The sequence below is a fragment of the Amphibalanus amphitrite genome, unplaced genomic scaffold, assembly GCF_019059575.1.
Source record: "Amphibalanus amphitrite isolate SeventyFive unplaced genomic scaffold, NRLGWU_Aamphi_draft 000228F_arrow, whole genome shotgun sequence".
In the NCBI taxonomy this organism is placed as follows: Eukaryota; Metazoa; Arthropoda; class Thecostraca; order Balanomorpha; family Balanidae; genus Amphibalanus; species Amphibalanus amphitrite.
This window is the reverse complement of record NW_024881723.1, coordinates 570,674-583,785: the sequence shown is the minus strand read 5'-3', so window position 1 is coordinate 583,785 and position 13,112 is coordinate 570,674. Positions and strand designations below refer to the sequence as shown.

Genomic DNA, 13,112 nt, shown 5'->3' with positions numbered 1-13,112 from the left:
CGGCGCCTGTCACTGATGACGGACATGGAGACCGTGCCCGGACGGGGTGACTCAGACACTGCGGCGGGCACCGCTCCACTCCCCAGTGAGACAAACGCGCTGAGACAACCCCAGTGAGACAAACAGCTGAGCGTGGACGTATGAGCCCGCTGTGGACGGGCGTTAAGACCCCAACAAAGACAACAGAACAGTCTATGCATACGGTATATTTAGCAAAAATAGAAACACGTCTTAGACGCATAGCATATCTCACGGCTCCGTCTTCTCCGGGTGGCTGAGTCATATCATTGGCATAATAGCAGTGCGCATGAGGACAACCAAGTTACTGGGATTCGCCGTCTCAGTTATAATAGCGCACTGCTGAAATAACCCCAGAACGGGACTTCGATTTAACAATAGCTAGGCGCGTACACACGTCCACATGTGCATCTAAGCAGAATAATGGATTGACGGGCGCATAGTATGCATCAGTGCAGTCAGAAAATGTCTAGCCTCGCTGCTCAATGTGGTAATCGTAACTGTGACTACAGAGACAATCGGACCGGCACAGCCTGAGTAAGGGAACCAGCTAGGTTAGACATGGACAAGGCCTGGCGCTATTCAGTTGGCAGTTCACAGGGGCATAATATACACTGAGTACACAGACCGGCACTGCGGCTACGCATCAACAGTCAACATCCTTCGTCTAAAACCCTATTTACTAACATTGCATTAAACATCCGGACTATGCCCGACTTTGACGGGCAAACAAGGTACCCTAAACTCTCCCGGTCACCCGGACTGGCCCGACCGTACGATACGGCCCGTAGACCACAAGCTCTGCTTCACGTGGGCTCCGCCGCTGTCAATCCGTGCATTCAAGCATTCGAGCTAAATTTATTTATAAAATATCACCTATGTCTTATATATTCCGGCCTGTGCCGTATCCCGCTAATCCATAACCATTGTATAGTCTAGTTCTACCAATACCTCTGTGGCACCAGTGGTCTGATGATCGGCTGGGGCGGCGAACGACCCCAGCGGGACACCGGGCGGCCAGCACTGACCCCACGTATTGGATACATGCACCCCGGTACGAGTGGATATCACCAGGCTGGTTATCACGGTCGGTCTCCGGACCGGGCGGCAGCGCTCTGCGACCCGCGGCACCGGGCGACGGCGGAGGCGGTCACCGGCTGCAGCTCCGGGAGATCAGGAGTCCTCCGGGTCGAGCGGAGACGCCTCTGGAGGTCACAGACACCAGCCGTCACCACCGGCAGCAAAAACAGCCCGATACCGGCACAGCTCCACAAACTGACACACATTGCAGGGACAGACCGCTAACCAAGCGGCGGGCGGGGTAAAAACCGGCGGGGGCGGGGCGGGGCGGCTCACCCGACAGGCTGCGGTAGGCGGCCGGGCCGCCGAGCAGCCGGCGCCGCAGCGACACAGACAGCGCCAGCAGCGTCACCGACCACTTGACGTTCATCAGACTCATGACGGCGCGCACCGGGTTACTGGTCTCGATCGGGTAGAAACCTGCCGGCCGGAACGGACGCAGGTCAGCCGCAGTAGCGGACGGCGGCCACAATGCGACATAATCACTCCTTCGTTCATTAGGGTTTACGGGCGCGTCGACTGCGGTGGTCATTTTGCGCCCAGACATAATCACTCCAATACATGTAAAATGAAAGTTGATCACTCGTAAATATCGACTGGAATAATATCAGTTGCCCGCTCCTATAGCCCCCCGTCTCCTGAGCAGCCAGCGGTTAGAGCTAAGCTCGATCTGTTTATGTTTTGGGGCTCACTATTCGCTCGGGACCGGGGACGGCCTTTTGACATTGGCAGCAACTGTAGTACCGTTCAAAGCTCGTCGGATTTCGGAAAGCAGTGCGGTATAAGTGGTCCGGCCATTCAATCCTTATTTCTGCGGTGTTACCAGTAACCAGAACTTCTGGCTGGCTATTTAACTCTAATTGCTATTGAGTAGCTGAAAGCTCTGTGACTTATGTCTGCTGTGTACCTTCCATTTCGTAATTGAGCAACAGATGAGTGCAAAAACATTAACAACAAAAAAACATTCGAAATTCTGATTGGTTTGGATACAAACCAAAACTTGACCTTGAGCAAAGAACCAAATGAATAACACAAGGTCCAGCTGCTCTTTGGTATGCCAACTGGCAGGTGTGCGCCAGCCGGCGAGTGTCCACCAACCGGCGAGTGTGTGCCAGGTGGCGGGTCTGACCTTGGTGTTTGGTGACGACCTCTGTCAGGTACCACGCCATCAGACCCAGCGCTGCCACCAGGATCACCACGGCAAACACCGTGATGCGGCGCAGAATCGCTGGTGTGTACCACACTCCCAGCAGACTGTAGTAGTCCAGCATGAGCAGGTGCAGGCACAGCGTGGCCAACAGAGCTGAAACAAGGGAAAACCATCATGGGTGAAGCACAGAAAGACTGACAGGATTAACCCTCGCCCGTATTGGAGTTTTGCCCGCGTCGTATGGGGGGGGGGGGGCATTGGATCCCCAGCTTGCTATTCAGCCCCTGATCGACCTGGATCTTCGCGAAAAAACGAGCGTATTGCCCGGGATGAGAGGAAGCCGATGGTACCCAATGGTAAGGTCATTGGTTGACCTTCCAGGTCAGGTCAATGACCCAAAAGTGTGGAAAATTGGAACCTGGTAGAACTTCATAAAAAAAGGTTGTAAAAGGACTTTTTGGAGCGCTCATCACAAATTTCATGTTAGTTTTCATTACAAAAGATGTCTTCATGCATTTAGGCCATGTAGGGTCAGGTCAGGTGAGGCATCCTGCCAGCTATCCATAGTAGGTGTCAACCACCACTGATGACCTTGTAACATGTTATGAAGGCACCAAAACTACTTTGTAATTGTTGAAATGGGTGCTGTTTTCAAAATCAGCTCCAAACACTGCCCTAGTCACATGCAACTCGAAAAAGTGAGCCAAGGTCACCAAAGGTCAATGATCAGTTAATGATCTTGACCTAATCTTCACATGATTAAAGGTAGTGTGCCAGCTTTCCTGGACCGTATGGAGTTAATGGCCCAGATAAGGAGAACCGGATTTTTAGAACTTATCCATACCTTCAAAACTCATGGAAACGTCATAAATTCTTCAAATTTTGAGTACCCCAGTGCGAAATTCGCCCCGACGGGTTGTCGGTCGTACCCCAACCACATTTCACACCACTATGAACAATAAATGCACACACTGAAATCGCTATTACCGATATGCTCATCCAATCAAGTTTCGATAAACCCGTTCATCATCATCTCCTGCGGTTTCGAACACGCCTGTTAAGTGGTGCGGTAGACCGCGCCCAAAGCCAGGGCCCCGGTAACGTGAGGTAGCCGAGTCGGGGCAGCGTGCGCTGACCCAAGCCGGGGCCGCGCGTCCTCCCGGTGTCATGTGATAGCCCGGGGCTGCCCGCGGGGATGCGGTAGACCGCGCCCAAAGCTGCGGCCCCGGCTTGGGTCAGCGCACGCTGCCCCGACTCGGCTACCTCACGTTACCGGGGCCCTGGCTTTGGGCGCGGCTTCTGCTCATACTTTGTGGTGCGGTGGTGGTGCGTCGGGCCGCGCGCTCTGACTTCGGCCAAGAAAAATGCGTCAGCTGATCATTGTCATTTCTGCCACTTGCGTGTGGTGAAATGGGGTCATAACTAAGAGACGGCTTTTTCATATCAATTATTTTACATAAAATCATATTTCAAACCATAAATAATGTTCGACAGCCAAATAAAAGAAACAATACCAATACAGGCTTACAGTTTAAGGCTCGACATTGTATTGTCTACGATTAGACAGCTGATAACTCATTCCCGTACGTTGTAACTCTATAATGACCTTTGCTTATTGTCACATGTGCGCCGCATTCGCGATTGTTGCCGACGCCTGTTTGCAGCTCAGCCCACTACAGTTGTTATACATATCGAAAAACCGATAAACTTTTAGGCGAAAAAGGCACTATTCCAGGCCCATTTTTGATTTTCTTTGCGATATTAGGTAAAAACAGAAGCTTCTTATCCTAGGAAAAATAAAATGGGAAATCTTTCAAAGGTGGCACACTACCTTTAACACCCACCAGAATGCATGGGACCAGCATCATTACATATGTCTGAATGCCAGCAACTGCAAAAAAAACAGCAACAACTGGAAACATGCTAACAGTGTGAGCTGACATACGCCAAATCACGATTCAGGCCAATCATGGTCCCAAGAAGAAGAAACAGGTCACAGGTTGAGGGTTATTTAGGTCAGGGCCATGCAATTTTCAGGCAGGTGTAAAATTGATCAACTTGACGGGACTGAAAGTTTAGTGTGGATTGGCTGCTTTTGACACAACGTATTCATGAAAAACCGAAGGGGTGAAGTGCCACTATTATACCTTTCTTAGATGCTTCTGTACTTCAACTAACTTAGACTGAAATTACCACAGCATCACATCATCTACAAAAATTTACGCATACAACTGTTCATGCGACGTCTACCCTTCTGTCACCAAATTTACTACACTGAGTGATCACGTGCGTTTACTCTGAAGAAAAATGATCACAATTTGTACATTTGCTGCAAACTTACCAGAAAACAATGCCAAGAACCCAGCCTGATAATTACTGAAAGAAAATATAAAAACAAGGCATCCTGCTATTCCAGCAAAAAGACCACTGCCACATGAAATGAAATACAGCCATGTTTTGCAAGTGGAACGATCAGTTTCTGCCATCTTCTTGGGCTGGTCCCTTTCTTATGCTGCAAGTATTTTCTGAAAATCTTCAAAAGTTGTTGTTGCTGGGTTATGACGCGTAGTATTGAGACCCAGGCGTTCAACAAAATCTTCCAGAGCCTTTGTTACATTTATTTCTATGTTCCAAGGGGTCTTACTTCCCAAGGTATATAAAAACACTTTACTTCCAAGCCTTCCAAGGCTGAGGCCATAGGCGATAAGTATACAACAGCCACAGAAATAAAGCTGTTCATTGTCATTTGATGCCCCTAGCTTGAGCTACCTACTGCTGCGAGACCGGTTAACACTATGACGCTATTTTCCATCCAAACCACGAATTGAGGCAGAATATAGCGAAGATATGACGTCATTCAAGCGTAGGCTTTGTCGGATTTGATTGGTTAAAACTGTCAGCAGAAGCAGCCAGCAGGAAAAAAGAAAAACTGAACAGTCTTCAGTTGTTGTAGTCTTGCCGACAGTTCTGGCGAACTTGCTACGAGTTGAAGGTTGAGACTTGAGACCACTAAATAATGACTAAATAGACTGTGGCATCACGACATTGGGAATGGACGATGCGACAGTGGGTGATGCGTGGGGTGGTGGAGCCATATCATATCGGTTATCATGTAGGTTTAGGTACAGATGAACTAGTATGCACTTTACCCCTAAAAATACATGATAGTATACATTGGGGTACACGAAGACCGCAGGTCTTTGTTTCGCCTCATTCAGTTTGAATTTTGATAAAAATCGATTTGTTAGCAAACGTCATTCGTTAAAGGTGCCGATTGCGTGGCGTAAATTAAGTAAACAGTAATTAGATAAGTGCTTATTTTCCAATAAAAGGCTAGAAATACTAAAAGCGTATCAAATAAAAGACATTTTTGGCAGAGATACACGCGGTCAGAGCGGCGGTCCCGGGTCGGGTGGGGTGAGCCGGCCGGCCGGATCACCTTGGCCAGCCGGTGAGATGCGCTGCTCTGGTCTCTGCACGGACCTGAACGGCCGTGGAGGGGGCCGCCGGTCAGCACCGACACACCGTGTGTACAGGAAGACGGCAGGTCGTGTATACGGGAAGACGGCGCTGACACACCGTATATACGGGAAGACGGCGCCGACACACCGTATATACGGGAAGACGGCGCCGACACACCGTATAGGTATACGGGAAGACGGCGCCGAAACACCGTATATACGGGAAGACGGCGCCGACACACCGTATATACAGGCAGACGGCGCCCATACACCATGTATACGGGCACCGACACCGACACACCGTGTATATCCTATATGGGCACCGACACAACGTGTATTCGGACACCGAGGCACACCGTATCGCTGGACACTGGATTGTGACTCAGCCTCAGATTGTATGGCTGTTCACTGGGCAGTGGGCAGTTGGACACGACTCAGATCCCCGTCCCCAGGCAGTGGACTGACCCAGGCACCACAGGCCCACAGACACCGGAGGAGCACGTCCGGACAGTCGAGGCAGGTCCCGATGGTACCCAGACTGCGGAGCGCAGGTCCAGACAGCATTCGGACAGTGGAGGGCGGATCCAGACAGCATCCGGACAGTGGAAGGCAGGTCCGGACAGTGGAGGCAGGGACAATTCCGGACAGTCCCGGACAGTGTAAGGCGGGTCCGGACAGCGGCCCGAGTGTGGAAGGCAGCTCCGGACAGTGGAAGCAGGGACAGTTCCGGACAGTTCTGGACAGTGGAGGGCAGGTCCCGACAGCACCCCGACTGTGGAGGCTAGGTCCGGAGAGCACAGGGTCCCGATGGCCGATAGGTCGCCGCGCCAGGTGGCGGCCGGGGCCGCGTGTCCGCGGGCCGGTTAGCCGCTGCAGCCCAGTTCCGCGGCGCCGGCCGGGTGCCGCTGGTAACCGCCACTGTCGGCTGCCGGCCGGCCGTCCGCGGAGTACGTCCGCCCAGCCGGCCTCGGGTGGGCGCCGTCCCCACTGACCGCGGCCCGACCGCCAACGGCCGCTCTGAGCAGCGCTCAGTGACCAGGAAGAGCCTCATCAGTGCCTGTTCCACCGCCCGGGGCTCGGAACAGCTGCCGACCCGGGGCTCGGGACGCGGGACAGCTGCCGACCCGGGGCTCGGGACTAGTGATGTCAATTACGGAAAATCGGAATAACGATACCAAACCAAATACCAACCAAAACCGTGGAGAAATACCGAAACCAAACCAACATGGGAACATGAGGAAAATACCAACTTTTTACCGATTTCTTGCCTCTTAAACATTAGCCAGGGTTCATACTTCATGATACCAACAAAATACCAAACACATTAGGATTGAAATACCAAATACCGAGTTGGTATCGGTTTGGTATCGGTATACCAAAAAGTTGGTATCCGATTGACATCTCTACTCGGGACTAGGGACAGCTGCCGACCCGGGGCTCGGGACTCGGGACAGCTGCCGATCTGTCACGATGGGCAGCCGGGACGCTACGCTCACCGATCAACACATCACCCGCATTGAGTTAGTCGTGCTAATGGGCGATGTATCCACTGTCCGCGTGCCTATTGCATGCCATCTACCTACGTCTCACCGACAAAACCTCATCAAAGCAGCGGCATGATAATTCGGCATCACCCCCGGGGAACGTCTCTAAAACATCATAATAAAAAGAACAGCAGGATCTTATCCAATAATTCATAAGCGCTATTCATATTAGCTCTGAGCATTGCCAGCGAATTCCCTGGATCCAATACCAAAACAGAAAAAAAGTTTTAAAAAGGGACACTCCTTTTTACATGCCATGCAGACACAAACTCGCAGGCGCCGCTGAGCGCACTACAGGACACCGCCGAACTCTCCAACAGTGACAGGACAGGTAGGTGGTCACGGCTCACCTTAGGCGGCTTTATTGCCGATGACGATCCTCTCCCCGATCCACGGCCGCCCCGAACGCGTCCGTCTTCCGTTACTCGGGAATCGGGATCAGTTCCCCTCTGCGGCGCGCGTTAATGACGTTATGGCAGCGGCCCATCACCGCAGCTCGAGCGGAAGCGAACCCAACGGGCTCGTAAAATGGCCACAAGTAGCCGTCGAATGTCAACCGCCGTGTCAAGTTACGTTTGTTTACAAACTTCAGAGAAGCATATAAAGAAAAATATGGCAACTTCGCCGGGACACAGTTACGGTAGGTTTTATATGAGTATAAGTGTCCACTTTTGACAAAACGTTCAATGTTGCGTAACGCTCTTCAGTATTGCAGGATTTATCAATTATTTAGGGCAGCATAGTAGCGGTACCCATAAAACGGATGAAATGAAATATGAACGGGGGGAGGGGGACAAGAACCGATAACGTATCCCGCCGCCGCGCCGTTCGGGTCAGGTGGCGACCGTCCGCCGGCGCAGCGGGCGGTTTCCGAGCGAGACAAGCCGGTAGTACTCTCCCCACCGTCTCCCGGCCGCCGCAGAGCGCTGGGAAAATACCGGCAGAGGCGGCGGCCCGCGGCCCGGCTGCAGTCCCACCGTTCCCACCATTAGCCGCCGCTGCGGTCCCGGGTCGGCGCCGGCATTTAGCCGGGGTCAGCCGGAGCAAGGCCAACGGCCGGCTCTCGGTGACCGGCCGGGATCAGAGGTGAGCCCTCAGAGACCGCCGCGGGCCACAGCCGCCCGGTGGCCTCAGTTCTCCGTGGGGAGCCGAGCCGCGGAATGCGACCGAGCCACAAGACAAAGCGGCCGCTCGTTGCCCGTATACATGGGAGTGAGGCGGCCGCTGCAGTGAGCGCCGGCCGCGCTGCGCTGAGCGCCGGCCGCCGGCGGGCCGAACTGGTCGGGCGCGCTCGGCTCGCTCGGGCCGGTGCGGTGCCGTCCAGGCGGCGGCCGCCAGTGCGCGGCACGCGGGCGCCGCGGCCGCCCGGCGCTGAGCGAAGACCGTCACCCAGTGATCCGTCACCGCGCCGCCGGCCCGACATGAAGCTGCTGATCGCGTGTGTGCTGGTCGCGGCGGCGGCGGCAGCGTCCGTGGAGGAGCCGGAGCTGCCGCACCACGCGGCGCTGGACTCGGAGGGGCGCGTGCTGCTCTGGTGGCGGCCCACCGCCGACGGCCTCCTGTTCCGACTGCGGGTGGCCGCCGCCGGCTACGTGGCGCTCGGCGTCTCGCCGTCGGGCGGGATGGCCGGCGCCGACATCGTGGCCGCGGCGCCGGCCGCCGACGGCTCGCTGGCCGTCTGGGACCTGCACGCCACCGGCGAGACGCAGCCGCGGCTGGACGCCAGCCAGGACGTGCGCCTGCTCAGCGGAGTCGCCAACGGCACGCACACCGAGCTGCTGTTCGAGCGGCGCGACTCGTGCGACCCGGACGACGTGCCGCTGGCCGCCGACCGGGCCGTCACGCTCATCTGGGCCTTCTCCGAGCAGCCGGTGGCGCCGGGCGCGGCCGGCAGCGGGCCGGCCGGCTGGCTCACCTACCACGGCACGCGGCGCGGCTCGCGGCTCATCAACCTGCACCGGCCGGGCGGCGTGCACTTTGCGCCGGACACGCCCTACCTGGACATCGTGGCGCCGCAGGTGCGCCTGCCTGACGACGAGCGCACCATGTACTTCTGCCGCATCACCAAGCTGCCCGAGTTCCCGCGCAAGGTGCACTTTATCGGCTTCGAGGGTCTGATCCAGCCGGGCAGCGAGCCGTTCGTACACCACATCATCGTGTACGAGTGCACGGTGCCCGAGTGGCGGCGCGCCGCCTTCGAGGCGTACGTGTCGGAGCGTCAGGCGGCGCGCTGCTACAGCCCCAACATGCCGGCCGACTGGGGCCGCTGCGGTCACATCCTGGCCGTTTGGGCGGTGGGCGGCAGCGGCGAGCGGCTGCCGCCCGACGTCGGCATCCCGCTGCGCGAGGAGTACGGCGGCGCTACCTACGTCATGGCCGAGATCCACTACGACAACCCGGCCGTGCGGCCGGGCGTGGTGGACAGCTCGGGCGTGCGGCTCTACTACACCGAGCACCTGCGGCCCAGCGAGGCCGGCCTGCTCAACGTCGGACACGACATCGCCGTCACGCAGATGGTGCCGCCCGGCCAGACCGACTACGTGGTGAACGGGCTCTGCCACTCGAGCTGCACGCGCCAGTGGCTGCCGGCCGGCGGCGTGCGCGTCTACTCGGTGCTGCTGCACTCGCACCTGGCCGGCGCCCAGATGCGGCTCCGGCACGTGGCCGCCAACGGCACAGAGCTGGCGCCCATCGCCGAGGAGACTGCCTACGCGTTCAACTACCAGCAGACGCGCAGCCTGCAGCAGCCCGTGCTGGTGCGGCCCGGCGACCAGCTGCTGGTCGAGTGCGTCTACGACACCCAGCACCGGCGCAACGTGACGTTCGGCGGCCTGAGCGCCGAGAACGAGATGTGCCTAGCGTTCGTCAGCTACTACCCGCGTGTGCCGCTCACCATCTGCTGGAGCTCGCCAGACATGGGCCACACCATGGAGCAGCTGGGCATCCAGGCGGCCAACGCCTACGGCATGGAGCTGCCCGTGCGCCGCGCCGGAGACATGATCCAGCAGGTCATCAACAACCTGGAGAGCTTCGCGCGCGCCGAATGGGACCGCGAGGGCGCGCCGGCCGGCGGCGAGCCGGACCCAGAGAGCGCGCAGGACGCCACGGCGCGCCACCTGTACGAGGTGGCGCTCCAGGAGCAGCGCATCATGAGCGACCTGCGCGCCGACAACGTCACCGCCCTGGAGGCGCTGGGCGTGCACGGCCTGCCCGAGGCGCTGCAGGACCCCTTCCTCATCCTCAAGGACATCCTGGTGATCGACCCGGTCAACTTCCGGATGAGCACGCTGTTCCAGTACGTGGTCGAGTACCCGTGGACGCCGAGGGCGTGGCGCGGCTGCAGCGCGCCGCCACACAGTTCTACCGGCCCAAGTGTGTGTCACGGGACGGACAGATCCGCAACACGGAGCGCCAGCGGCTCGAGCACGTGGCATGGCGCACGCCGCCGGCGCCGGACCGCTGCAGTCAGGGCGCGCAGGACGGACAGGGCGCGCAGGACGGACAGGGCGGACGGGGCGGACAGGGCGGACAGGGCGGGGGCACGGCGGTCGAGCCGGCGGGACACGCCGACCCGCCCCCCGCGCAGGTGACGCGGGGACCGGTGGCACGCGGCAGCGTCCAGGAGCCGGACGACCACTCGGGTGTCAGCCGCGCCGCGGTGCCGCTGACCTGGTGGCTGTGCGCGCTAATGTGCGCCGCGACTCTGAGGGCTGACCCGGCTCCACTATAGGCGGCCGCTGCTGGAAGACCCGTCTCGACTGGAACTGAGATAGGTCTCGACTGGAACTGAGATATGGTGTTGACTGCTCTCCTCTCCCGAGCGGGACTGCCAGCGAACGGCGCATCCAATGGATAGGGTGCCCGGCGCCGTCCCAGCATCCAGAGAAAGGAAGCCTCTAGCTCCGATGAACGGAGGTTGTGCGGGCCCGTCGCCCCGTTCAGTGTCCTCTGCCACCCTGTCCACTGAACGGAGGGTCTGTCCGACTCCAGTGCGGAGCGGGACGCCGCCTGGAGCCGTCCCCAATTGTCTGTGATGATATTCGCGCGCGGCGCCCGCGGGCGCCGGTCTGGCTCGATCTCAGAGGTGGGCGTCGGCGCCGGTCTGTCCGGCCCGGCGGACAGAGCACTGTGCCAAAGGAGCCGGCGGCGGCCGGGTGCCGTCCGTGCGGCCTCGGCCGGAGGCGCGGCGCGCCGCGGCGGCCTCGGAGGGCCTCGGAGCACGGCACACCGTCGGCCGCCGGCCCTCGCGCGGAGCTGTGCTTGTTTTTAGTGTCGCCGTGCATGTAATCCTCTTTGGATTTGTTTTAGCGTGTTGTTGCTAACTTGTCAGACGTCAAGGTAAGCCATCAGGCAGCTTATGTGGTAGCGATGCATCAGCTCAGTAATCATTTATCACTTGACCGTCATTACATACTGTGTTGTCCCGTGGTGGGCCTCACGGAGGGCTCAGCGCCGGCAGTACGCCGCGGCCGGAGACAGAGACGAAGATTTACTGTTGGAGGAGACTTCTAAAGTCAATGATAATAACGCTCATAACTTTAGAAATGAATGTATAGAGTCACGGCATGGTCGCGACCTTTTTGTCGCGATGACGCAGCATATTTAGCATAATCATTTGGGGGCCATTGATCGCGAGGCCCTACGGTATTATAAGGTCAGATTCACTGACTGGTGACTCTTTGTTTCTTTTGTGCAAGTAGGTGTATTGTCAATACAATGTCATGTTGCAATGTTGCATTTTCACATGCAGTTTGCAATCTCCAGCTGGCTTCACGTTACAAGGTGTGTTTTTTCTGAGTCCTTACGACAGTGAATCGTGGCACGAACGATGCCTGTTTCGCGCCTTCCGCGAACCCTTCCTGCCTGGTGCCTGCTATCTGACGCGATCGCCGTGCTCGGTTTCCATTCTTCCCGGCCGGTGTCGTTATCGGGCTGTTCCGTGGTGCACGGGCCGCGGTCGGATCGGCCAGAACCGGCCGCGGTAGGCCAGTAGTCAGGTCCGGGACACTACGTCCGCCCCCGGTGCCCGGTGGACGTAGGGTCGGACGGCTCGCCTCGGCCGCTGGATCCGCTCCGGCTGATGCAACCCGCCGATTCGGGGAGCGGCAGCGCCGCGCCAGCTCACGGGCGACGCGGAGTCGTGGCCGGGCGGGCAGATCGGATCGGCGCCGCCGGGGCCGGGCCGTGTCTCACCGTCCGCGGTACACACCCGGGACCGGACCGTGTCTCAATCAACGTCCGCGGTACACACCCGGGGCCGGGCCGTGTCTCACCGTCCGCGGTACACACCCGGGGCCGGGCCGTGTCTCACACCGTGTCGACGGTACACACCCGGGGCCGGGCCGTGTCTCACCGTCCGGGGCCGGGCCGTGTCTCACCGTGTCCCCGGTAATCGGGGAAGGCCCGCCGCGGCAGCGTGACGGCGCCCAGAGCCGGGGTACACGACGGTCGTCAGCAGCCGGAGGTGCGGCCGCTCTCCGCCGTCAGCGGCGCCGGCAAATCGTGCCCACAAATCTGCCGGACGCATCCAGCCCACTTCGGGACTGTGTTCTCGTGACTGGCGGCGGCGGAACGGGACGCGCATGAGCCCGGTGCCATCGGCGCCGTGAGGCAAATATTAGACGCTCGTGGAAACAACGTGACGACACCAGCGCAGATACAAGCATGCTCGGTCTACATTAATTCGGCCGGTTATTGCTGAAGGAGTGGATGTGAATCATGAAAAGCATACTACTACTTTCATGTCAGTGAAAGCTGGGAATTGGGACTGTTTTTTGAGCCATCGCATCTCATCTGTGGATTTTCCCCTGCCCACAACCCACAGTTCTTTCAAAAGTTCATACGCTAAACATTTCCATA

The 13,112-nt window shown here is 58.0% G+C and overlaps 1 protein-coding gene across 2 annotated transcripts; it reads right to left on the bottom strand.

Annotated features, from left to right (window-relative positions):
- Positions 1 to 188: 188 nt before the first annotated feature.
- On the bottom strand, positions 189 to 5,114 carry LOC122385729. Of its 2 annotated transcripts, none has more exons than XM_043374188.1 (4): positions 5,101 to 5,114; positions 2,228 to 2,401; positions 1,375 to 1,518; positions 189 to 1,223 (listed from the first exon to the last, which is right to left on the bottom strand). In XM_043374188.1, exons 2-4 carry the CDS (start codon positions 2,367 to 2,369, stop codon positions 1,192 to 1,194), a joined length of 318 nt encoding a protein of 105 aa, XP_043230123.1. In that variant the 5' UTR covers positions 2,370 to 2,401; positions 5,101 to 5,114; the 3' UTR covers positions 189 to 1,191. The 2 variants fall into 2 exon arrangements, with proteins under 2 accessions (XP_043230123.1, XP_043230122.1); XM_043374187.1 differs by lacking the exon at positions 5,101 to 5,114 and adding an exon at positions 4,590 to 4,970.
- Between the last annotated feature and the right edge of the window lie 7,998 nt (positions 5,115 to 13,112).

Excerpts from the sequence above, each read along its gene's own strand:
- LOC122385729 (XM_043374187.1), bottom strand. The coding sequence starts at position 4,734 with ATGGCAGAAACTGATCGTTCCACTTGCAAAACATGGCTGTATTTCATT. Across the intron at positions 1,519-2,227 it reads GGTCGTCACCAAACACCAAG|GTTTCTACCCGATCGAGACC; the intron begins GTCAGACCCGCC and ends TCCGGCCGGCAG. Across the intron at positions 1,224-1,374 it reads CGCCTACCGCAGCCTGTCGG|AGGCGTCTCCGCTCGACCCG; the intron begins GTGAGCCGCCCC and ends TGTGACCTCCAG.